Below are 26,376 nucleotides of genomic sequence, written 5' to 3'. Positions count from 1 at the left end.
TTGCCGTTTCCCAGGGACTGCTCTGCATGAAGGCAGTTCTGGAAGGAAGGCAGATCTACTAACGACCAAGAGTCAAGGCTAAATCTCCCATAAGGGAGCTCAAGCTCCAGGAGAGCAGAACCATCTTGGAGGAGTGAGGTCAGTAGCTGTAATGGGTATCAATCAGGCCCTCCTTCAAGGCTAAGTCTGCCACCTGTGTGAAGTCAGAGCCTCCCCGCCCCACCCCCCCTTCAGTTGATTCATCTGTGAAAGGAGACTAGAGTAGGGATTGGTAATGTCTAACTGTTGGACACTCTGTTTTTAACTGGCTCAAGTCCATGAGTTTCTGCTGGGCAGAGCTTTGTATATTTAGCTGCTCAATTTGTACTAGTGGGAAGACTAAAGAGGATATCGGTAAGTTGTTTTTTGTTTGTTTGTTTTTCTGTTGAGCAAATCTGACACTCCTAATGGAATTTCCCTGAGTTACATTGACTGACACCCAGGGCTCTGGCCATCCTAATCTTTTACTGACTGCATCGTATTTCTGTAAAAACTGGACTTCAAGTAAGGCGGTAAATATTCCCCATCTGTCATGAACCTTTTTATGCTCCTAACAGGCCCCTTTGACTTGGGTCCTGTTAGGAGAGAGCCCAGGAAGGGCAAGCAGGACAGTTGGGGAAGGGACAGATGTGGAGGGCCGCCGGGGAGCGCGTCCTTTCCCGCTGTCTCGGCGGCTCGGCACAGAGCCGGGGGGGTTCCGAGTGGCGTCGGCGAGCGGCAGGAGGACGCGGGCCGCCAGGAAGGGCTAGCCCGCGAGGCCGGGATTCCCTCCCGGGGCTCCGGCAGTGGCGGGCGGTAGGCCGGGCGCCAGCGGGCCCCGGGCTCGGAGGTTGCAGGCGGCAGCAGCATGCGCAGTGTGGCCGCCGCCGCCGCTCCGCCGCGGTTTCTGCCGCTGCCACGGCTACCCGGGCGGCGGCGGCGGCGGCGGCGGCGGCTGCCCTGCCGCTGTCACTTCCAGTTCCTACTTCGGCGATCCAGGTCCGGGTCACCGCTTCCCCGCCGCTGGCCCGGTCCTTCCAGGCCGCTCTCCCTGCCTGGCTTTGGCTCCCGGCCCGGAGGGGCCAGCGCGCGCAGCCCAGCGGGGTCCCCGGGCAGCGGCTGCCGCCCGCCCTGGCCCGGCTCGCCGCCAGCGCACCCGGCGGGCGCGTCTCCCGCAGCCGCTCGGCGCCGCGCTCCTCCGCCCGCCCGCCGCGCCGCCCGGCCCTGGAAGCAAGAACTTGAGGGCAAGAATCCGGCTTCCCTTTAGATTGGGGAAAAAAAAAAAAAAAAAAAAAAGGCATAAAGAAAATCCTTAGGCTGGAGAGGTGGCGGGCGCTGCACGGAGTTTGGAGACGGGCGCCCCCTCCTCGCTCGCGTTCGGGAGCAAAGTTGCAGCCGCCCCTCCCCGCCCGAGCGAGCCGAGCCCAGCTCTCCAGTTTCGCTCGGGTGGCGGCCGCGCTCAGGGCAGGGTCCCAGCTCCGGCTGGGGTGCACGGTTCCCGCAGCCTTGGCACGGGCTCGCCCGCCCGCTCGCCGGCCCCGTGACTCGCGAGGGCGAGCTGCTTCCAGGAGGCGGCGGCGGCGGCGCGGCCGGAGCGAGCGAGCGAGCGAGCGAGCAGCGGGAGGAGCGGCGGGCAGCGGCCGAGCCAGGTGACCTGCCTGGGGGCGGGGGGGGGGGGGTCAAGGGAAGGGGAAAACGCGAGGGCCGGGGTGGTGCCGAAGGACCCGGGTTGCAGAGGAGCCGCCCTTCCTCCCCCTGCCGAGGCTCGCAGCCCCAGCCGCGGGGTCGGTGCGCGGCCAGGGCCTGGCAGTGCCCTGGGATCCCGGGGGCCGGGATGGCGCGGGGGGGGGGGGGGGGGGACGGGGGACCGAGGGCGCGGAGCGAGGACGCGCCAAACTTAGGGGCGAGTTGTCCGGCTCTGGCCGCCGGCTTTGCAGCGGACAGGATTCCTTCTTTCCCTCGGAACCAGGGCAGGAGTCAACAGTACTGTTTTCGATACTAATTTGATGCCTTCCCCCACCCCCCCCCCACCAGCTCAGTCCCCGGCATCCGCACGTTTGCGGATATTTTCGGCGTCGAGTACACAGGTCTGTCGCAGGAATGGGTTGTGGATGGGGGAAGACCCGTACTCTGCAAGGTGTGCCAACATGCCCGTAGTTAATTCCGAGTTTTCATTTTCCAGTCATTTAGGAACCCAACAGGTATTTGAGCTATTTCGTTTCTTAGCTCTAGAGTGGAGAGCCCTTAAGTTTATCTCTGTCTCTTCAAAAATCTTATTTTTGGTTTGTTATTGTTTGGGGCTATAGGGGTGACTCACGCGAGTTTTTTTTCTTTCCTTAATGTGTAGTGGGAATACAAATGGAATAAGGGAATATATTTACCTACGCAACTACTTACGGTTTTGTGAATAAAAGCTTCCGGTAACCCCCGAAGAAATCACAGAATAGGATACATTTTGGTTGATGTTCTGTAAAGTAGTAACAATTTTAACCACAAGATTCTAAGGTCCAAACTGCTTTTCTAAGTTCTCTTTGCCTGGAAAGCCCACAATTTGTCCTTGAACTTCCTATCTTAATTTTGACATTGACCATGGTAAGAGGAGCTTGGATGACATCATTTGCTCCAGCCACAGTTCTGGTGTTCTGTGACTGAGAGCACCTCTCTCCAAAACGTTAAGGCCTGGGCCTGCCCTTGTACTTCAGCTGAGGCATTTCCAAGGATTTCTCTTAAGCAAAGTATTATGCTACATGCCAGGCAGTGCTGCAGTCCCTTCTTACATAAGCGAGCTTCAGGCTGGGTGTGCTCGGAGTGCTTAATATCAGAGAGTTCTCAGTCTCCTGGGGTGGTGGTGGTTGGTGATTGGAGTTTGGAACAAAGTAAATTTGCAGCTTGCATGGTCATCTTGCATTTCTTCCCCGCTTAATTTTTTTAGAATGCCTTCTACCTACCTTATCTGAAACTCACAGTGCCCTTGTAAAGCATGTAGGAAACCGAAAAGTTAGTTAACCAAAGTCATCCAGCTTACCAGTCATAGCATCAGAACTCCAACCTGGATCTTCTGCTCTCAGCTCAGGATTTTGTTTGGTTTGTTTTTACTAAACGATGACATTTTATACAAAAGCATTTCATCTGGCACATTTTACGGATGGTATGTCTTCCAAGCTACTCATTTTTTCTGTTCTTTTTGCCAACTCACATCTTGGCCTTGTCTTTGCTCGCACAGGGCTGGCGCTGTTCTTAAGGATGAGGGCAGGAGTAAAGCCTTCCAAAGGAGGGTCTGTGGTTTGTATTTATGGACGGTCCGTGTCCTCTCCATTCATCTTCAGGGATAGCAGGTGCTGAATAGAGGGAGCAAACTAGGGCCCGGAAATGTCCGATATTCGTTTGACATCATTAGTCCAGGTATAATATTACTTCAGTCTTTACAAAGAAACTCATTCAGGAGGAGAAATTGGAGAGCGTGGGTTTTGTGCATTTACAGCGATCTGCTCATCACTGTACTTAGGAACTTAGATGCAAAGGAGGAACAGGAGTGGAGTAGCTACCACTTAGCTACCACTTCTTAAGCATCTGCTATATTCTAGGTACTGTGCTAGGTGCTTTAAGTCCCAACAATCCTGGGAGGGAGGTGGTGGTGTGCCCATTATACAGTGGAGGAAACTGAGGTTTGGGGATCATCCAGATAAATGCCCCACGCCGTCAGTGCAAATCAGAATGTCATTGCTGATGGGCCTGACTCCAGAACTCATTCCCTTTGCCATGTGCCAGGCTGCCCCCCAAAAGGAGCTATTGATAAATACAGGAACACCAAGCCCCTGGCTTTTCAGATATGGCTGTACATCAGAGCCATCTGGGGTGCTTCTACAAAATACAAATGTTGGGTTCCCCCACCCCCACCCCACTGAGCTTAACTGGTCTGTAGTGAGGCCCAAGCCTGGGTATTTCTTTTCTTTCTTTTATTTTTACAGAGGGAAAGGGGTAGAAAGAGGGAGAGGGAGAGAGAGAATCTTTTTTTTAAGATTTATTTATTTATTTTAGAGAGCGAGAGAGAGAGAGTGCATGGGGGGGGGGCAGAGGGAGAGGGAGAGAGAATATGAAGCAGACTCCCGCTGAGCACAGAGCCCGACACCGGGCTCGATCTCACAACCCCAAGATCATGACCTGAGTCAAAATCAAGAGTCAGACACTTAACTGACTGAGCTACCTAGGCACCCTGGTATTTCTTTTTTTTTTTTTTTAATGTTTAAATAAACGTCATATTGAAATATAACATGAATTCAGGAAATTGCACAAATTCTAAGTATATAGTTTGATGAATCTTTACAAATTGAACACATCCAGGGCGCCTGGGTGGCTCAGTTGGTTAAGCGACTGCCTTCGGCTCAGGTCATGATCCTGGAGTCCCGGGATCGAGTCCCGCATCGGGCTCCCTGCTCAGCGGGGAGTCTGCTTCTCCCTCTGACCCTCCTCCCTCTCCTGCTCTCTGTCTCTCATTCTCTCTCTCTCAAATAAATAAATAAAATCTTAAAAAAAAAATTGAACACATCCATATAATCAGCACACCAACGAAGAAACACAACCTTATCAGCACCCTGAAGCCGCCCTCATGCCCCTTCCCAGACACACCCCTCACCACTGGGCACCACTGCCCTGACTTCTAAGACAATAGATTCTTTTTTTTTTTTTTTTTTTTTTTCTGTTTCAGTACATTATATGAGTGGAATCATACAGTAGGTACTCATTTGTATAAGGTTTCTTTCACTCAGGGTAACATTTGTCCAAGTCACCCATGTTGTGGATCTGAATGGTTCATTCTTTTTATTGCTAGTCGTATCCCATCCTGTGGATGTACCATCTTTTGTTTATCCATTCACCTGTTGATGGACATCTGGGTTTCCAGTTTGGGGTTGCTGTGAACAGTGCTGCTGGGTGCTGTGCATGTCTTGTGCCTGGCTTCTGGTGGACATTTCTGTTGGGTTTGTACATGGGAGTGGAACAGCTGGGCCACAGGGTATGTATATGTTCAGCCCGACAGTTTCCCAGAGTCACCATGTCTTGTAATTAGTTTGTTTTGAAAGGTCCCCAAGTGATTGTGATGTGCATCCAGATTTGAGAACCATTTCCACGGTTTATCTAGAGTTCAGCCATCTAGCTACCTCCAGTGTCTGCCACCTAGCTGAGAACCATGAAGAAAGAGATACCAAGCTTCCTCCACAGCCTCAGATCTTCTAGAAAATCTTCTCTGCTGGATTGGGCAACTCTCGTCCCCCTTCCCATAATCCTTTGTGCCAGGCTATCTTAATGCTGGCGGGCCACTCTCGTTATAGGGATCTGTGGACACGTTTATCTCTCTCCTAGTCTTGGCACTTCTCAAAGGCAGGAAGCTGAGTTTGATCATTCTTATAATCCCAGCACTCAATATAACATGTGCGCATAGCAGGTACTCAGTAAATGTTTATTAAATGAATGACCAGGAGCATGAGTGAGTGGTGAGGGAAGGTCTGGACTGCAGAAGAGATGCCCCCCCCCCCACCATCTTTGCACTAAGGCTTCCACACTTTATTCCTGGGAGACTGCCTCAGGATCTCACTTGGAGCCTAATGACTTTTACTTATCTAAGCGTGTTGGAATTATGGGTAATCTGGTTGCTCATCCCCAAACGGATTAGAAATAGAAAATTAGATTAGATGAGATAAGGTATGTGGAAGCACTTTGTAAATTGGAGAACAGCATCGAGATAGGAGGCCGTGATAAAGGGAGAAGGGGGGTTGCCGGGGACTAGCCTGCTGGCAGCAGTAGAAAGAGTACATATCCAGGCACAGCACGGAAGCAGTGAAATCAACAGCACGCCAGGAAAGGAGGCGGGAAAACTCTAAAAAGCAGACCCCCGAATACATAACCATCTGGGGCGCTTTGTTGTGGGGTCAGGCAACTCAGCACGTGCTGTGCAGTCCAGTGGCTCGAATTTGTGACTTTCCCTATCTTGGTCTGGGTGTGAATCCTGGTCAGGGAAACCTGTGTTTTGTTTTTTTTTTAAGATTTTATTTATTTATTTGACAGAGAGAGCGAGAGAGCACAAGCAGGGAGAACAGTAGAGGGAGAGGGAGAAGCAGGCTCCCCGCCGAGCAAGGAGCCCCATGCGGGACTCGATCCCAGGACCCTGAGATCATGACCTGAGCCGAAGGCAGACGCTTAACCATCTGAGCCACCCAGGCGCCCCGAAACCTGTGTTCTTGAGGAGTTGCATGCATGAGGAGTGCAGTGCCTAAGAGCCTGGGCTTTGGACTTGAACTGACCTGGGTCGGCCACTTCCGTGGTGGCAGCAGTAGGTAATACTAGGTCTGTGCTACTTTGTTATTGTCAGGCATGCACTACCCCTTCTGGAAACGAGAGAAAGCAGAGAAAGCATGTGGCACAGTGCCTGGCACTCATCAGGCTCAATGAAAGCTAGTTCCTAACTGGAATTTTAATATATCCCAGTAGACTAGTGTTCATGAATGATAACATAGCGTTATCAAAAAAAAAAAAAAGTTCACCTAAGTCTTTAGTTATGTTAAGCAAACTCTTAAGAAGTGAGTCATGCTTTAGAGAGAGATCTTCTTTTGAAATCCTAACATTGAAAACAACTTGGGGGGCGCCTGGGTGGCTCAGTTGGTGAAGTGTCTGACTCTTGCTCTCAGCTCAGGTCTTGATCTCAGGGTCGTGAGTTCAGGCCCCGCCTTGGGCTCCACGCTGGGTGTGGAGCCTAGTGAAACAAACAAACAAAAAACTTGGATACATGGGGCGCCTGGGTGGCTCAGTCGTTGAGCGTCTGCCTTCGGCTCGGGTCACGATCCCAGGGTCCTGGGATCCAGCCCCTCATCGGGCTCCCTGCTCGGCGGGGAGCCTGCTTCTCCCTCTCCCACTCCCCCTGCTTGTGTTCCCTCTCTCGCTGTGTCTCTCTCTGTCACATAAATAAAATCTTTTAAAACAAACAAACTTGGATACAGGGAGGAACCTTAAAATAGGAAAACAAAATCCAGCCATCTTGTTCCTTGGTTCCATGCTTTATTGGACAGAGACTGCTTGCTTGTGGAAAAAAACATTTTTTTAAAAAGTAAAGTTGAAGGTAAAATGCCCACATATTTTCTAATACTTGACACCCCTCTTCTGAAGGCAAAACCGAGTTGAGTGTTTTCTGGGAACTTTGGATGAATCGTGGTGGCGGCCTTGGCCTCTGTTCTCGTGTTGACCAGCACGCATCAGGCCTTTCAACATTATTAACATCTTTCACTCACTAATTGAAGTGCTTTTCTTTTTTTGTACTTGAAATTCTCAGTGCCTCACATCATAGAAAATAATTTGAATTTAGATTAGAGTGTACTGAAATGTGTTTAAAATTATTTACATGTCCTGTTTAATTTGTTTACATATTTTATTTGGAGGGCTACATAAAGAGTTTAAATTTCAGAGATATCGTGGCTCAGTGATACCCACGGAACAGAGACTGCAACCTTTAATTATAATTTCTGTCAATTTATGTATAATCTTAAGAGTTTTAGGAACCAGTTGTAGAACTTCATGTAAAGGTCTCCAGCTGGTTGTCTTGCTGTTGTTCTGAATGCTTAGGGTGGCCAATTTTTAACTGCTGGAAACAATTTGTATATGGTTTCCTTTATAAGAACTCAGTTCTAAGGAGGACCTGGAGAAGACCGAGCAACCGAATTCTTCAGAGACTATGAATTATTCAGTTGTTAACCACAGTAACTTCTTTAGCTACCATTTTGTGTGCTAATAATAGAAACAGTTTGGATGGATCCCTCTCGGAATTGAAAAATCAGGAATGCTTTTTGCTCTTTTCTAGTCTATGCGTAAACTAGAAGGTGATAAAAGAATATTTTCAGTTTCTCATGTTTACTGCCCGGATGAAGTAGTTTAATTTTTGTGTCTTTCATTTGTTTTATTTTTAACTTCTGTGTCTATTAAAACAAACACATCCATTTTATAATTACAATAGCTTGAAATTTAAAAATACACCCCAGAGCAAGATGCTTGTTGTTTTAGTTAAACAATTCAACAAATGGTTTTCTATTTTTGGTGAGGACCGACAAAAAAAAAATCTCCCCTTGCCCCAGGGAAATAAGTAATAAATCTGTCAAATTGGGCATAGTAGAGGGTGAAAAGCAAAATCAGTTGCTTCTATACAAAAAACCACGGTATGTAATACTTAAGAAGGAAACATGGCATTTGTGGATTGGGTTGAATGTATATTGATAATACCAAATGGAATGCATTTTTTTAGAAAATTTGATCAATTGAGTCTCCCTTATCTTGTTTTAAATCCCATTCACTCTAATTTGTTTTTTTTTTTTAAATATTTTATTTATTTGAGAGTGAGAGCATGAGCAGGGGGGAGGGGCAGAGGGAGAAGCAGACTCCCCACGGAGCAGGGAACCCGATGCGGGGCTCAATCCCAGGACCCCGGGATCATGACCTGAGCCGAAGACAGATGCTTAACGACTGAGCCACCCAGGCGCCCCCTCTAATTTGGTTTTAATGTTGATTCTAATCCAGGCTGTTTCTGGGGGCACCAGAGCACAATATAGCTCTTTACTAGAACCACACAATCTTGGCCAGCTATCCCCTGCTCCGGCCCCATTCTTATCTGGTCATAGGTTATCATCGAGGCAGCCCCCGAGGGTCAGTCGTTGCTGGCACAGCAGAAGGTATGCAGGACGATTGGTGACGACTTTGGGGTTAATACCAAAAGGAAGTGCAAGGTCTGGCCTTTGAACTGCAAATGAAGAAGGGTGAGGACACTTTTGGTCAGTTTTGTGGGGCCTTGGCTTACCAACTTTTTAGAGGGGATGTATGTCCACCCAGTCCAGAAGCTGCTTCACCTCTGCATTTCAGTAGTGACATTGCCCCTTCCTCTGCTGTCGTCTGGAAGAAAGACTTAGGATGTCAGACATCTGTCTGATTAGCTCCAGGCTTTGTCGTAGCCTGGCCGACTTGGACCCTACCACGCAGAGGGGTGTATGGGTTCAGAGAGGGCTCATCCGAAAGAGCATAGAGCCACCCATCATTTCTACTTGACTTCTGGCAGAAGATATACCTTCCTAATTAAGTTCTGCTTAAAAGCAAATAGAGTGAAATCCCAGCTTTATACTTTCTTGGGGACTTGAATATTATTACAGAGATCAGACATATCAGCCGAAGGATTGAAATGGGCAATAGGGAAAAGAAAGGATTAAATTAAGGTAAGATGGAAGGCAGCAGTTTGCAAAGCAGTGAGTGACACTGTTATTAAGGGCTTGTCTCACTCTAGACAATAGCAGGCAGGTTTTTCCACCCTTGGAAGCGTGGACATTATTTTAAGAGGCATCATTAAGGTGTCAAGCTCTTCACATCTTTTATGAAGAGCCCAGCCTATGAAGCAGGCCTGAACACTAAGGAACGTTCCATCTTAAAATCTGTCTATTCTTCATGGCTAGGTCTCCAGCAAACTGGGGCTATTTACCAATAATTTGTGAGAAACGTATGCAAACCAAGAGAATGCAGTATTTTAACAACAGAAGAAGTGTAACCGTTTCTTTGGGGGCGTGTATGTTGTGATCATGTGAATAAACATTTGCGCTGTAGCATGACCACTTTGCGTTCTTTGAAGACATGCTGGTGTTTAGGAATGTGTTATGGAGTGGGGAAAATCTTGATTTGGGATCGCAAAATTCCCTTCCGGGAAAGACCACAGAATGGAAAACAATGGTTTTGGTGAGCTCATGGGTGACTCCTTTATGTGCCAGATTTTACATACTATCCTTTTTATTTCCCACGACCGCAAGATCATGACTTGAGCTGAAACCAAGAGTCGGATGCTTAACCGATTGAGCCACCCAGAGGCCCCCGGATGAATTTTTAAAAATGTATTTTAGATAGCGTGTATATCTAAGAGTCTATATGTAGATTATCAAGAGTTGACTGTCTTTCATAGAAATGACTCTTTAGTGAATGAAAATAAGGATAAAAGCAAGCTTAGTCTCTCGTAATACGGTATTTACTCTGTTTCTTTATGCGAAGCTAGAGTACCTGTTTCATTAAAAAAAAAGAAAAGAAAATTAATGGTATGTGAATTAGGTCCCATAATGTGATATGGAAGACCTTCTCTGCTTTTCCAGTCCTCAGCTCACTTCTTATTTTTTTTAAGATTTTATTTCTTTATTTGTCAGAGAGAGAGAGAGAGAGAGAGGCAGGCAGGCCGAGGGAGATACAGGCTCCTCGCTGAGCAGGGAGCCCGATGTGAGGCTCCATCCCAGGGCCCTGGGACCATGACCTGAGCCGAAGGCAGACGCTTAACCGACTGAGCCACCCAGGCACCCCACACTTCTTATTTCTCATGTTACCCAAACTGTCTTGATTTCATTGGGTTTTCAAGGTGTGACACTTGCACCTTAGAACTCTGTAACTGTGATTCTCCCAAGTGATCCCAGGCAGTACCTTCACTTCCTTTTGGTGAGATAAACGCTTTGTCAACATTCTTCACGACTCTCAATCACAGCCTTCCAAAGAAGAATCTGTTTTACCGAGTGATGGAAAAATAGATGAGCCCTGATTGATCAGGTTCTACTAGAAAAAAAAAAAATGACCTTTTCTCCGTCTTTCCTTTCAGGGAAGGCATGCCAGAAGGACAGGTGTTTCTGGTGGAAGAAATACCTGTTTAACTTTCAGGTGAAAAGGAAAGCATCATAGTCAGCAAGTACTTGTCTGCCGTCTGTACGGTGGGTGCTTGTGCCTGTGGCCTCGTGGGAAGAGGCAGTATGGGACATCGTGGAGTTTAACAGTGTTGATGGCGGCATGTGGCGAGGTATCCAGGTTAGTGGGTCCAGAGTCTAGACCGTAACACAGAGTTCAGAAGAAGAAGCCTATTGTGTACTGAGGTGTAGTGCCTGGGGCAGACCCCGTGGAGTGGGAGTGATGCCGTCTGGGCCCCAAAGGACAGCTGGGGTTCAAATGGTTGAGGGGACTTTTTCATAAGGAGAAGTGTGCACATCGGAGAGAGGCACAGTGAAGAAAGTGAAGGATTCTGGGGCATACAAGTTGACGATGGTGAGAAATGATGGGCTTGAGAAGAAATCTGAATGCCAGCCTGAAGACTGGGGATTGGATTCTGTAGGCACTTAAAGGCTGGGTTCCATTAGGCTGAGAGACATGGATATTCATGGAAAGCACCATTCCTGACGTGTCTGATGGGTGAACTCCCAAACACCCACCTCACCATGTTTGGATTATGTATCCTAGGTGTAAATCTTGTTTGAGATCAGATGGAGGAACAGTAATTAATTGATTGATGTCTGTTAGGCATTGATGGGCATCTCTGAAAATGACATACTTTTGAAAATCAGGTGGCTCACACATAGACTTTTGGCAAGGAGTGCCAAAAGTCTTTGCCAAATATACTGTTGAGGGTGATCTCTAAATAAAGGAAATGGTTGTAACTTTGGCACAACATCCGTCCTACCCAGATTAGCTGGTGTAAGCTGGGGCATGTGGATTGTAGGCTTTCGATTTGCCTCTCACCCCTTCTTGCTTCTCGTGAGTTCCTTTGGCATATTTTGCCACGTCCCACTGTGCTCTGGTTGTGACTCAGAGCCTGTTTTGGAGTAAGGGATGAACAGGTGAGCTTGGCTGCTAGTGTTTGTCCTTTAAGCGATTTACCATGAAACAGTTCAAAAAATATAGCCAACTCCAGCAACGCAAAACAGTTCAAAAAATATAGCCAACTCCAGTTTTCCCCCACTTCCTTTCTCTGTGATGCGTAGGTCATGGCGCTTTGTGAAGAGAATGAAAGGCCCCTGACCTACCCAGGACAGGCCAGCAATTGCAGCCTTGGCCCGAACTGGGCATATAACTCAATGAAACCCACAACCTTGGAGTCTGAAGCACCTTTGGTCATCTCCCAGTTGAGCGGCTTAATTTTGCCGACGAGTACAAGCGTATTGTTACGTTAGCTAATAGGCGTTTCCTGGAAAGTCACGTGGAACTTGTTTCTTCCTTAATCCTGTTCTTTTGAACTTTATTGTAATTTTGGCAATGCTTTTTCTTCAATTGTGATTAATCATCTGTTGGCAAGAGCTTCTAAACTTTCCTCAATTCATCAAGTATTTATTAAGCGCCTGCTATGTGACAGACACTCTTCTAAACACTGAGGATCCAGAAGTGAAAAAGTTTTTATTTTTTTTATTTTTTATTTATTTATTTATTTTTAAGATTTTATTTATTTATTTGAGAGAGAGAATGAGAGACAGAGCATGAGAGGGAAGAGGGTCAGAGGGAGAAGCAGACCCCCCGCCGAACAGGGAGCCCGATGCGGGACTCGATCCCAGGACTCCGGGATCATGACTTGAGCCAAAGGCAGTCGCTTAACCAACTGAGCCACCCAGGTGCCCCCCCCCTTTTTTTTTTAAAGATTTTATTTATTTATTCAGAAGTGAAAAAGTTTTTAAAGAACTGGCTTCATGAGGCCTGATTTGTGTTTACGTTTCTCTGCCAGTACATCCTGTTGATCAGCCAGTGAATAATTATTTATCGAGGCTCTCACATACGTTGAACCCCCGGCTGGGTCTGTGGGGGCCAGTTTGGGCTTCCAAGAGCCCGCCTTCTAATTGGAAATCCAGAGCCAATCCTAACACCCACAGAATAAATAGAGAACATTACAGTGGTAGGTGGTTGAAGGCTCGAGTGTGTGCAGCATCTCTACAGACTGGGAGGCTGGGGCACTTCCGAAGACAGAAGCCTTAGGGTAAGGCGATGCAGAACTTTCTGGAAGGCAGCAGATTAAACCGGCTAGAGGAGCTGCCGTGGAGAGCAGCCTGCAGTGCTTCCTCTTTTCATGGCCCTCCTCCCTCCCTGATCTTTGTGTGGCGTTCATTTAACACCAATCTCTCCTGTGCATGGACTCTATAGCAAAGCCCTTGGTTCTGCTAGGCTCCCGGGCTCCAGCCCTAGCAGACTCCTGGGAAAGCAGGAGCCCTGTCTTCCCGTGGGAATCTCCTCCTTAACTGGCTGGCCCCGTTAAATAGGCGGGACTTGTCAACTGTTACCATTTCTGAGGCTCTTCTCATCGTCTTCCTGTGTATCACTTGATTCTCGAATCACGGGCAGTTCCAAACTAAAGAGTGCTTGGAGTGTCCAGGGTAATTGTTCATCCTTTATTTGAAAGGACAAGGAGAAAGTATAACAGAGGTGGACATTAATTTGGGACCACACGACCCGGCATTCTTCAATGTAAAACGGAGTCTTTTCCAAAAGTTGATTTGTAAGGTACTGTTAGGAACACAGAAAACATTTTCCCCCTAGAAATCAGGTTCTACGTGCTGGTTAAGTTTTCCGGCTGGCCCACAATGGCCTGTTTAATAAGTGTGGCTGAGCTGTAGAATTCACACACTAAGTGGCAGATGTGGCCCTATGTCCCTGGGAAAATGGGTTCCGCATTCCAATTTGGAACGCTAGGAAATAAGTCCCCTTCCCTGAAGGGGTGGGGGTGAGGAGCTTGGGGAGGACACCCCCTGGTCTGGCACCCAGATGTTCTGGCAGCTGAGGAATTACCCGTCCACCCCACCCCTCAAAACGGGCAGCCAGTGCAGCTCCCTCAAAGGTTCTAGTGACAGGAGTGCGGGGGGAGGTGGGGGGCAGGCCGCAATGGCGTCTGGCTGAGCAGCGCCTGGTCCTAGGCGCCCTGCTTCCTGTCCTGGGCTTTTCATCTTTTTCTTCCCTTCATGCCTACTCTCTTCTTTTTTTTTTTTTTTAAAGATTTTATTTATTTATTTATTTGAGAGAGAGAGAGAATGAGAGACAGAGAGCATGAGAGGGAGGAGGGTCAGAGGGAGAAGCAGACTCCCTGTCGAGCAGAGAGCCCGATGCGGGACTCGATCCCGGGACTCCAGGATCATGACCTGAGCCGAAGGCAGTCGCTTAACCAACTGAGCCACCCAGGCGCCCATGCCTACTCTCTTCTTGGTGAAATTATCCAAAGCCGGTTATTCTGTCTTTTTCTCTTTTTAATCCTGTGGCCGTCCTGGCCAAGATACCTCTGTCATTCCTTGTTCATTCCGCTCTTTCCCGAACACTTAATACTCAATTGAAGAGGGGCGCCTGGGTGGCTCAGTCAGTTAGGCATCTGCCTTCCGCTCAGGTGGTGATCCCAGGGTCCTGGCTCTCCACGCTTGTGCTCTCTTGTGCACACGTGCGCTCCCTCTCTCTCAAATAAATAAATAAAATCTTTAAAAAAAGTACTCAATTGAAGAGAACTCCCTGTTGTGGAGAAAGTGTTTTTTCCCCTAAAGGAGTGCTAACGAGGAAGAATGGAGGCCATAAGGTGTTGGTGATTCTGAAGTGGCCATCAGGAAGAGGATCTGGTGATGTTGCGATGAGGTGTGAGCGATGAGGGGTTCCACTCAGATCTTCGCTCCGGTCGTAGGAGCTCTACGGAGCTGAACTTGCTGGCTCTGGATTCTATAAGGTCCAGGCAATCCAGAAGCACACATTACTTACGTAAAATGACACTATATAAATCCAGAGACAAAAGAACGTAGACTGGTTAAAGCTGTCCACAATCACAGGCCAAGTGCCACTAGGCGGTGGCAGCAAGGTAGAGCCAGAATTTATAAATAGGCCATTAATTAATTAATTAATTTTAATTTTTTTAGAGAGGGAAGATGGGGGAGGGGCCAAAGAGCGAGAGAAAGAGACTCTCACGCCCAGCGCAGAGAGCCCAACGAGGGGCTCCGTCTCACAACCCTGAGATCATGCCCTGAGCCAAAATCAAGAGTCGGACGCTCAACCGACTGAGTCGGACGCTCAACCAATTGAGCCACCCAGGCGCCCCAGTAGGTCATCTTTAAAATGACATTTTGAAGAAGTGCATTTATAAACAGGTAGTAATTACAATAGCTTGTGATATTCCCGACTCCCTTTGCTTTGATTATATACTATCCAACAAGTTTCTAATTCTGGTTTGGCTTACCATGCAGATTTCTCTCTTGGGAGAGAATGATATGCTGGCCATAAAATGGGACTATCCAATCTTCTTAATGGTCTATTTCTTTGAGCAGAAATTAGCGAATTGGCCACTTGGTTGATGCAGTGGCCTTTTGTGAACGTGGTTAGGGTTGGAATCAAGGTCTCCTGACCCTCACGCCGGAGCTCTTTGCCGACACTGATGTTGTTGCCACTCTGAATGGCTGAAATGGAGAGAAGGAAGGAAACAAGAGAGGAGTGGAGAGCAGGATTTGCTCTCTTTAAGTTTGCTCCCTGTCAAGGAAGTTATTATTGAAAACCAGGCACAATGCAAAAGCCATCCACCGTATTCTAGGAAGGGGGAGTACCAGTGGCTCATTGAGTGCCATTTCTGAGCTAAGAGCATTATTTGTTGCTGACGTTGTGACTGCTTTCAGGGGGAGCTATGTGGCAGCATCCCTGTTGTGCTCACAAAGCCAGGAGCAGTGCCACCCAGCGAAATATGACTAAGCAGCTCCGATTTGCTTGCTCTGGTGCATTTTGTAATGACATTTCCTCCAAAGTTCAGGGGTTAACAGAGGCAGCATGCTCAGCTGTGAGAATTGGAGAATGCGATTCAAGATGGGCTAAGTTAATTTGAGATTTTATTCAGCAGGAACAAGGGAGACATGGAATGTTCTTAAAATATTTGGAATCTTTTTTTTTTTTAAAGGGCCCGAAACAGAAGCTATGTCCATGTGGTTCCACTGAATCCCTTGCTTTTCAGCTGATGAGATTTTAACAGTTGAGTGACGGAGCCTTTTGTGATCACCCCAAACCCTCAATTAACTTTAATTGGAAGTCGATTGAATGGTACCAAAGCCCCATGACTTTAGAGATGGTCCCCTGTTCCGAACGAGTATGCGGTGTGGCTTCTCTGAACAAGGATGTGGCCAGGGCTGTCACTGGTTATCTCAGATGGTTAGAGCAAGGTGCCAGGGGATGGTTTAGCGTGGCCCTGTAACCACGGGCTGGACCCCCGCCCAGCCGACACCTCACAAACATGGACGGCGGCTTGCAAGGTGGAACCAGATGAACAGATAGAATAGGGGTAACTCGGTGCAGCCCTCCCCCACTTCCCGCAAGCAGGAGCAGGTGCCTTCCGGGTCTGGTCGGGCCTTGAAATGAGAAGGCCAGCGCCGGAATCAGGCACGGCCCCTTGGAGACAGGCTTGTCATACGATTAGTGGAATTAGTCATCTTAGAGGTTGTAACAGACTTGCTGCAGATGGTATAGACGCGGATCATAGCGACAGCAGCAAGGGACTGCTTTTTGTGCATAAAGGCGCAGATCTCTTTTTCTTCTTTCGAATGCCTCATGTCAGTGGAAAGTATGCAGACAGGGCTAAACTGCCCCTCAGAGCACTTTCTTGGATCTCTTGCCTTGTGAGTTAACCACTCGGAGTGCAGTTTGCTCATCTGTAGAATGGGGGAAATAGTTGTACCTACATGACAGGCTTGCTGGGAGAATCACGTGCAATGAATGGAGATGTGTATATATATATATAATCTGCAATCACGGTGTCAGCGCATAGCAGGGGCTCAGGAAATCAGGACCCTGTCCCTGTAAGATTAGTGAGGGAATGGAGCAGGGGGGGGGTTGGAGATTTTCCTCTCATGTGCTTCCTTGTGTTGGTCAGTTTAGGGAGAATGTCATAAAATAGCCTACATATTGAAACTGAAAACTACTCCAAAAGGGTCTATATGTAAAGCCATGAAAATATAAACTTATACTGCCAGATCCCTAACCGTTCTGAATTAACACCTGGTGTTTAGTGGATGGAAAAGAAGTTTTGCTGTCATTGTGGATATCCAAAATGTTAAAATGTGCAGAAACATTTAAAGATTAAATGTCTTGTGGGGGGCCTGGGTAGTGGGATCAGTTAAGCATCCGACTCTTGGTTTCAGCTCGGGTCCTGATCTCAGGGTTGTGAGATCGAGCCCCTCGTTGGGCTCTGCACTCAGCAAGGAGTCTACTGGAGATTCTCTCTCCCTCTTCCTTTGCCCCTCCCCCCCATGCACACACTTTCTCTCTCGCTCTCAAATAAATACATAAAATGTTTTTTAAAATTTTATTTTTTTAAAGATTTTATTTGTGTGTGGGGGAGAGAGAGAGAGAGAGAGCATGAGCAGGGGGAGGCGTAGAGGGAGAAGCAGACTCCCCACTGAACAGGGAGCCCGATGCGGGGCTCGATCCCAGGCCCCTGGGATCATGACCTGAGCCAAAGGCAGACACTTAACCGACTGAGCCACCCAGGTGCCCCAAATAAAATCTTTAAACAAAACAAAATGTCTTGTCTGAGTTCAGCTGCTAATGTAGAATTGGACCTTAGGTAGCCTTATGTAAATTGACCAGAAGCCTCACTGATGACATCAATAGTCAATTAACATGTATTTTGCATGTTATATGTATTATATACGGCATTCTTACAATAAAGTAAGCTAGAGAAAAGAACATGTTATTAAGAACTCAGGAGGAAGAGAAAAATACATGTACGGTACTATACTGTATTTATTGAAAAAAATCCATGTGTCAGTGGACCTGCACAGTTCAAACCCGTATTGTTCAAGGGTCAACAGTACTTAAACAAACAAACAAACAAACAAAACCATCTTTCATGAAATTTCATCTCTGTCCCTCCTGTCGCTTACCCAGAGTAGAGTAAATGTTTGTTGTTGCTGTTATCCTTGAACCTTGCCTCATCCCATTGCAGGAGTGACCTTGAAAGCATCTAGCAATAGTCTGAGAAGCAATCCTTTCTTTCTTGTCTGCATCACGGTTGTTTGTGGTCAATGGAGGGAGGGAATCCTGCTGTTCATCTGACCTTGGAAGATCCAACTGGAAACGAACCAGCTAATTTCTGGACCCAAGTGGTAGAGAGAAAGTTCCGCTCATCTGGGACTCAGCTTCATGCCATACTAAACAGGCTAGTGAGGCTTGCACAGCGTAGCAGAAGATGAGTATCATCACGGCTTCATGTTGGAAAAGCACAGGCAACGTAAATATGCAAATCTGCATTTCCTTTCAGAAGCCCCAGTGCTTTGCAGATAGAAAAGGGGAATTGCTTCTCCATTTTGTATGTATAAATGGTCGGGATTAGTCCGAGGCAAGTGGCCTGTCCCGCAGCCTACTTCTCCTTGTTCTCCCCATACCCCCTCCACATTGGACAATTCTGCTTTTTCCCAGCTGGGCACCAGTGCCTTTAGGTTTTTCACACCATCATCTCTAAACTTGGTCTCATGCCTCTCATTTCCATGAAGGTCTAAAAGACTATTAACAGCTGAACGTGTTGTGCTCCCTCCACATGTTTCCGCTTTAGCAGGCGACCGGTCTCCGTGCATGGAGGCAGAGTCCAGAGTGGAATGTTTACTAGCATGCAGTTTGGGGTTTGGAAGGGTGTGGTGCTGTGGACAGTGTTCCTGGTTATATTTAATCTTTCCACCGCTCTGAAATCCTAACTCTTAGGCTTTGCTTCCTCTACTCCTCCCTAGAGGCCTCTTCCAGCTCCTTCCTGTGTAGCTCCTAGTGCTACAGAATAGGCTTGCAGTGAGAAAAACAGTGTCCGTGGGTAAACTCTAGTGTATCGGGCTTTTCTAAAAAGGAAACTCTGTATAGTCCAGGCAGCTCCCCTCAAGCATTTGCAGTGACTCTTGCTGATGATGCACGTTTCATTTTCTGATCAGATTATTTGTCTTAATTTCAGCCAAGTGCCCATATAAGTGAATAACGCTAGTGTTGCCACATCTGGGCAGTCAGTTAACCTGGATAAGGAGCAACAGAAAAAGAAAGGGAGAGGTTTTTTATCACCGTTTTTGCTCTCCTGCCTCATTCTGCTAACATTTCCTTCTGCTTCTTATTTCAGGCTCTCCCCATCTCCACCACACCTACCCAACACACACACATCCACACGCACACACATATTCACGCTCCCGTTAGGAATTATGGGCTAAAAACGACTGAATTTTTTGCTTTGTTACCATTTTGGCATACATGTCGTTAACACTTTCCCACTGATGTGCTCTAAGGGAGGTTCAGTGAATCTGGAATCCTCTGGGATACTAGGTTCTCTCTCCAGGGTCTGTTGTATCTTGTTCACCCAGACTTTGGCAAACTAAAGCAGAATGCCTACGCATTTATTCTTGGACAACTTTGAATTTTATATTGCAGCATTCAGAAACATATTTGGACTGTAGTGTCGTTTGGCTTTTTAGTAATATTGGGATTACCCCTTCACTAAAAGGAGATTAGTGTGTCATTTTTATTTTTATTTTTTCAAAGATTGGTTTATTTATTTTAGAGAGAGAGCACGAGTGCGTGCATGTGACTGGGGGGAGGGGCAGAGGGAGAGAGAGAGAGAGAGAGAATCCTGAAGCAGACTCCCCGCTGAGCACAGAGCCTGAGGCAGGGCTCAGTCCTGATCCCGAGATCATGACCTGAGCCAAAATCAAGAGGCGGCAGCTTAACCGACTGAGCCACCCAGGCGCCCCAAGTGTGTCATTTTTAGTTGTGACTGGGTTCTTCAGTCATATTGTTTGAATGCAAAACATTCATTGATTAAACGAATAGTACAGTCGTTGAATCCCAGAATAGGCAGACTTCTATAGGCTCACATTTGCATATATTATCTATATTGATCTATATATCTATATTGTATCTGTCTATATATCTATATTATCTATATTGATGCCCCCTCCCAATTTGAAAAAAAAATGGCTACTGTATATTTTCATTCTAGAGACAGAGTTTAGGTCTTGAAGAATATGTACACAAAGAAGAGAAAATTTTGCCTTGACGTGGCTCCCAGAAAACACGCAGATTAGGAATGACACGGCTGGCTCTATCTAATGGGAAAGCCCATTACCAGTCTTGTCCCCCATGAAAAGGTACATTTTATTCCTATCACTGCATCTGGGAAGAGAAGATTCAAACTTCTAGACCTCCTGGGAAGAAATGTTTTTAGAAGGTGCATTTCCATCCAGAACATGGGTTTCTTATAGATAAGTGTATCTACGTTGTTGGCTGGCAAACTCATAGATTGTGCCTATGTTTGAGAATACTTCTAGTTTCAAATACACATATAGGAGACTAGAAGAATTGTCCATACGTTTTCATACGTGGAATACATTTGTAAATCAACAATTAATTTGTATTTAAAACAACAGCTGACTGGTGTCTTCCCTAGGGACAGTGGCATATCAGAATGAAGGCAAAGTGAAATGTATTTGTTTCATGATTTGTTGCTGATGGTTGAGCAGTGTTCGCGAGGCCAGAGGTCCTATCTGGAAAAGTCACCTGAGGCCAGGAAGAGCCGGCACAGGTTCAAATCCATGAAGACGAGCTGAGAGGGGCAAGGTCAAGCAGCAGAAACCAGGAACCGAGGTTGGGAGCCAAAGGCAGGCCTTGGAAAAGTTTGGGCGGCATGGAGTTAGGATTCCAGGCCGTTGGGACCCAGTGGGTGGCAGCAGGGAGGACAGGGAGCAGAGGACAAGGCAGTGTGGACGGTGGCCCTACTGAAGCCGGTGACTGAACTGCGCACTTGGAAACATCTCAGAAAGGCTCCAGCACCTTCTTGGCGGACTGTAAGGCCGTTGTGTAGGTGACGGGCATGACCTGGAACCCATGCATTCGGGTTTCCTGGAACCGGGCTGAGTGTTGACATGCTCAGGTCAGGCGAGCGCCTGGCTTCTCAGCTTGGCTGTCATTTCCCATCACCGCTTCGCTCTGACTCACCGATGGCCTGCCACATGTCATTGGGTGGCTCAGCTGCTGCTTTCACTTCTCCCGAAGGTATACAGAGGTTTGGGTCTCGGCTTGTACATTTTTGTCTCCTGAGAGCCGGAGGAAGTGGCCGTTTGATAGTTTGGTTTGCTGAGTTGAATCCTTACAGTGTCTGACAATTTCAATTTCTTTTCTCATAGGTATTTGATCCTGATGACCTTTATTCAGGGGTCAACTTCTCCAAGGTTCTGAGCACTCTTTTAGCTGTCAACAAAGCAACAGAAGGTAAGCAGGGTTTGTGATTTATGAGTGGTGCGTGACATGTTTGGACCCACGGGCTTCTCATTCCCCTAGGAGCCAGCCGTGGCCAGGACTGTTCAAATGGGGCAGATTGCTCCTCTCCTCGAAAATAAATCCCAGTGGGTGTCACATGCTTTAGTTGTTCATACTTGAGGATTTTAACATGCCTCTCACAGATGTTACTGTAATGCCCTTCACATAATGATAAGAACCAAGAAACTATTTCGTTCGAAGCTACGGAATAAGCAACGGAGTGTAACAAGACAGAAAATGAAAAGGAAAAGACCAGTTCTCTTTTTCATAAACTTTACAGAAGATAGCTGTTACTTCCTTGTCCCCCCTACAGATGTGTTTTTCTCATAGATTTTTGTGTGTATCCATCCATGTAAAGGAAGTTGTCAGTAACCTCGCTCTGGAAATGAAACCTCAGGTTCATAGTGAGTGAAGAGTATTTTTTTTATTTAAATGCTTAATAGCCACCACATTGGAGATATTGAATATAAATCCTAATGAATGTGAAGAAAACGCTGATACCTTGGAGTATAACTTCACTCCTTCTGTGACACAGCATCTTACCTACAGCTGGGTGGAAATAACCCGAGTTAAAATGCGTTGAGCCCTCACCATGGGTCTAATCAATTCTAAGAACCATCAGTGGTCTCATCTTTGAAACGACTCTGGGGGTAGGTATTATTATTAGGTCCATGTTACAGATAAGGGAAGTCAGGCCCACAGTTGCCCAGCTGGAAAGTGGCAGAGCTGGGATCCAGCCCCCATCGGATTGACCCCAGGACCCTTATGCCCGAGCATGACTCTTGCTGTTCATACCCTTGGAGAGTCAATAGGCTGTGTGCCCCACACTGCCAGGCGCCACAAAGGAAGTGGCAGATATGGTCCCAGCCCTTGAGAACAGACTGTCTGTTTAGGGAGACTCAACTTACCCACGTGAAACAATTAGCAAACAAGAGCAGACAATATAGTCAATTGCCAAATAGAATGGAACATCTAGGAAGCTATCAAGTAATTATAGTTTTAGTCAAAAGAGCTGTATATAATAGCAATAAGTGTAAAAATACTTCTCTAGAGTTGTTCTTTTGCTATTTGGGAAAAAAAATGCTTTTGAGCTATTGCAAGGCGTATAGCAGAAAGTACAGCTAATTCAAGTAACTATATTTAACACACATGACAACTACCCAGTGTTGGGCAGGGAGGATCGTATAATTCTAACATTATGCCATACAAATTATACGTTCCTTTGCCAAACTCTGCTAGCAAGTTTTACAGTCTCTTCCCTTGCCACAGATATTTATAAAATACAAGGAGGTGAAAGTTAAAGCCCACAGCATCAAGGAAATTACTTGGATACTGAGCTTGTCGCCTAGGGAATGTTTGGGCTTTAGAGTTTTGCAGTTTATGTCTTTTAAAAATAAATGGAGAGGAAAAGAACCCTCATTTGAATTTGTCAAGAAGCCAGCTCCTCTCTTGAGCACACGGAAAACATCCAGCTCAGCGCTGGTCTGATCGAATTTCACAAGGTTTCAAGGAAGAGAAGATTCTGGAGTTTGATTTTCTAGAAGAAGAATCCTGGTATCAAGATTGCATCTCTCCCAGACACACATTCTCTCTCCGATGCGCCTTCTCCCCCCCCCCCAACCCCCCACCCCCAGGCTCCGGGGGAGAGTTTACATTACAGACACCACACGCACTGCTGCCTACGAGGAAGACAGAACCACCCCGTTAAGGGCCAAAACACAAAGAGAGAAGTTTGAAATATTTCAAAGTAATAAGAGCCACAAACAGCTGTTTGGTACCCAATATAGTTCTGCCTTGGCTAACAGGGCATGCTGTTGCAACTGGTTCAAGAGGGGAGAGTGGTAGGGAAATGGGTTAAGCGAAAATGTGGCTTTGTCGCTGTTTTTCATTCTACTGGACAGCAATGGCCAGTAAGGCTCCGCAGAAGGACGTTGGCCACCAAACTGGAGGGGGTGGCGGTGGGGCGGAATGAAATACACTTGGGCACGTTCCTAATGGTAACAGTGAGGAGGACGGCCCCGGGGGGCTTTGATAATGTCCCACGGAGGATGATGTGATGTTGTAGCTGTGTTTCTGACATGAGCCGTTCCCTTTATCTTGCCTTTTCCTCTTTTCACAGATCAGCTCTCAGAGAGACCATGTGGACGTTCCTCTTCTCTTAGTGCTGCTAACAGTACTCAGACCAACCCGCAGACAACAGTTAGCACAGCCCCAGGCCTGCAGAGGCAGTCAAAGGCGGCGGTGAGTATAGAACCCAATTCCCCTTGCCTCTTCTGGAATCCGTCAAATGAGACCCCCCCCCCGCCCCCAGTCCCGGTTTCCTCTGCATCTGTGATGAGATAGCCGGCCTGTGTGTCGGGGGCGTCGCCCCCAAAACTACCCTGAAACCCAGTGCCAGTTCAGGCCTGTGGGCCACAGGGTCAGAGACCCCGGGGTTAAAGCCCCAGAGTTCTTTCCCTTCCACGAACCGAGTGAGTCGTGTGGTGGAGGAGGCTGTGCAAATGGAAGTCATGGTAACGACTTCCGGATGGCAGTTTGCTGTCGTTTCTTAGGGGAATGAGGTTGGGCCTGGCACGGCAGAGGCAGTCAATACCTATTACTTGCTCTCACCATCGTGATGGCCGTTTTATTTTTCTCCTTGCATTCCTAGGGAGCCTGTGAGGAGCTCCCGCATGGGCTGTAGCCCCATTATCTTTGCATTTGGTCTTGACGGGAGCTTTTCTTTGGGAGGAACCGCCTGTCTTCTGCTCACTAGAGACTTTCTTCCTTGTCAGAAGCCACCCACTTGCTCCAAGCCATCAGGAGCTCTTACTTCCAAGGCACTTTAACTACTTCCAAAGTGCTTAACCTTTCGAGATCACGATCCCTCTGAGGAGCTGATGAACACTACAGTTCCACAGCCCTGGGACCCTCTCAGATTGGATGCAAAATCTCCTGCGTGTGAACTTCTGGGGCTGTGTTTTGAGCAAAGATCCCTTGTGCTCATCAGCTTCTCAGAGGGGCCCATGACAGGTTAACAAATCCCGACTCAGGTAACAGTGGGGTATTTGATGTTTGCGTATGACTAAATCTTAGCCAATTTAAGATATTCTTAGCAATCGGGAGGTGGGAGGCAGATGTTATGGGTGGATTCGTACCTAATCTTGGCCGTGTAATTATGTAAGACCGTGTCTGTGTGTTGGGTAGAGGCAGGGTGGAATGGTTTATCATTCTACTCTGTTTCCCGGCTCATTTAAACAAGTATCTTCAGGTCATTGGTGAGGGAGAGAGAAATGAAAGCTACGACCCCCTTCAAAACACACATTCTCAGAAATGCAAAAGGTTGCATGCGCTTCTGAGCAGCTTCTTAACCTCCCCCCACCCCCCAGTCCCACTCCTCAGCTAACAACTCAAGACTGAGGTAGACCTGGGGTTTCATCCTTGCTCACCCCACTTTATTTGCCTCAATTCATTTAATTTCTGCCCCTGCCCCATTTAGAGGGCTGCTTAATCTGGCTTTCGTTTCTCTAGGAGATGACAGAAAATGGAAGCCATCAGTTGATAGTAAAGGCAAGATTCAACTTTAAGCAGACTAACGAAGATGAACTGTCGGTTTGTAAAGGGGACATCATTTATGTCACCAGAGTGGAAGAAGGAGGCTGGTGGGAAGGCACATTAAATGGCAGAACAGGCTGGTTCCCTAGTAATTATGTCCGAGAAATTAAATCCAGTGGTAAGTGGATCTTTTAAAAGCCTTTTTGAACGTGACTCTTGTACTTTCTTGTATTCCTGCTGCGAATCTTATAGTTTTAATTGGTTCCCAGAAACTCTTTGTATTTGCGCATGCATGCCAACAATAAGGGTAGAAGAGAACTGGGGGGAAAAAATCTGTGATTAGATATTTTGAAACAAAGTTGTATTTAGATTACATCAAGGCAGCAAAAGCCTAAAAAAGCCAAAGAATTCAAAGCTCAGACAACTGTTCCACCTTAACTATGTCCCGTTCTATCTACTAATTCTGGCCCATGGACTACATTGCTCCAAGACTCACCATGGTAGAAAACAATAATAAGAGAGGCCATGTGCTAACTTCCTTTTTTTAGCCCTAAGCCCTTTAAGCAGACCTAAGTCTAAATGCCTCAGAGATGTGTTCGAGAAATAACAACCGTAGGACTGCAAGCTGTCTGGCCGTTTTGATTCTGAAGATTGTCCTTAACTCGTTGCATACTGCTAACTACTTATCCTCTTTCATAATAATATCCAGAGAATGAAATCTAATAATTCTTCAGTAGTCTTTCTAGAACTTTCTTAGGTAACTTCCTTGCCTTTTCTTATTTAAGAAAGTAGGCCCTGCCTATATTACCAAAGAGCCCTGATGTATAAAGCTATGTCACAGTATACATAACATAGTGTTCAGTTATTCCCACTATTGTATCTCTTCACTTCCCCAAAATATGTACTACTCCTACTGAGGAGCAGTTAGCTCCTCGGTGCATTTTCTTCCTTTCGTAGATGTCTTTATTGTTTTCTTAATGCCTAAAAATTAATACTATTAACTAATATAATTACAGGCTCACTGTAAATGAATTAAAACATTACAGAGACGTGTAATGTAGATAATACGAATTCCTCTCTCCTTTGCACCCTCCCCCAGATAACCACTGTTAGGAGCTTTTTTTCCCCTAAAGCATTTAAGAGAAAGTTTAATCTGCACACTTTCTGGGTTGTGCGTTCATTTAAGGGCAGTGGGGGTGGGGAGGGGGCATCTCCTTTAATGGAATAAATGTTTGCTAACGGATTTATAATTATATGTGTATGTGTAGACTTCTCAGCATTTTTTTAAGATTCTATTTTTACATAACTCTACACCCAATGTGGGGCTTGAACTCCCAACCCCGAGATCAGGAGTCGCACGCTCTAGCGACTGAGCCAGCCAGGCGCCCCTTAGCATTTTTCATTATTGGGAATCCCGACGTTTCTGTTGAGCCCTGAAATATTTTCACAGTCCTTGCTTGGAATTTCCTTGGTTTTGATGATTCTCACAGCTGATTTTTACCCCTGCTACATCTTTCAATTACTTTGAGCTGGTGGTCAGGCTCTCTAACTTTCCAGATTCACACTAGCTTTGTTCCTTGATTCAGTGTCTTCATCTGCCAAATTAAAGGCCACAGCACTTGCCGCCTTGCCTGGGACCCCCAAGCATTGTTGAGAGGACTCGGGAAGTGGACAGACAGCACGTCCTCATTGTCCTGTCCCTCACTGAGATGCCTCGTACTGCAGTCTGCCTGCTGCATTGTG

The 26,376-nt window shown here is 46.8% G+C and overlaps 1 protein-coding gene across 6 annotated transcripts in view; it reads left to right on the top strand.

The window, feature by feature from the left end:
- Positions 1-26,376, top strand: part of ARHGEF6 (Rac/Cdc42 guanine nucleotide exchange factor 6) — a 99,621-nt gene that overhangs the window by 8,657 nt on the left and 64,588 nt on the right. For 4 of the 6 annotated variants that reach the window (XM_035009284.1, XM_035009310.1, XM_035009303.1 and 1 more), the window contains exons 3-5: positions 20,967-21,051; positions 23,219-23,340; positions 24,610-24,811. In XM_035009284.1, coding sequence (XP_034865175.1) covers positions 20,967-21,051; positions 23,219-23,340; positions 24,610-24,811 — 409 coding nt within the window. Of the gene's footprint in view, positions 1-369; positions 394-1,624; positions 1,668-20,966; positions 21,052-23,218; positions 23,341-24,609; positions 24,812-26,376 lie in introns of those variants that run through there. The other 2 variants (XM_035009318.1, XM_035009325.1) reach the window with 2 other exon arrangements.

The sequence above is a fragment of the Mirounga leonina genome, unplaced genomic scaffold (genome assembly GCF_011800145.1).
Source record: "Mirounga leonina isolate KUSES-001 unplaced genomic scaffold, KU_Mleo_1.0 Mir_101664, whole genome shotgun sequence".
NCBI classification, from domain to species: domain Eukaryota; kingdom Metazoa; phylum Chordata; class Mammalia; order Carnivora; family Phocidae; genus Mirounga; species Mirounga leonina.
The sequence above is the reverse complement of the archived record's forward strand: the minus strand, read 5'-3'. Positions and strand labels throughout refer to the sequence as shown.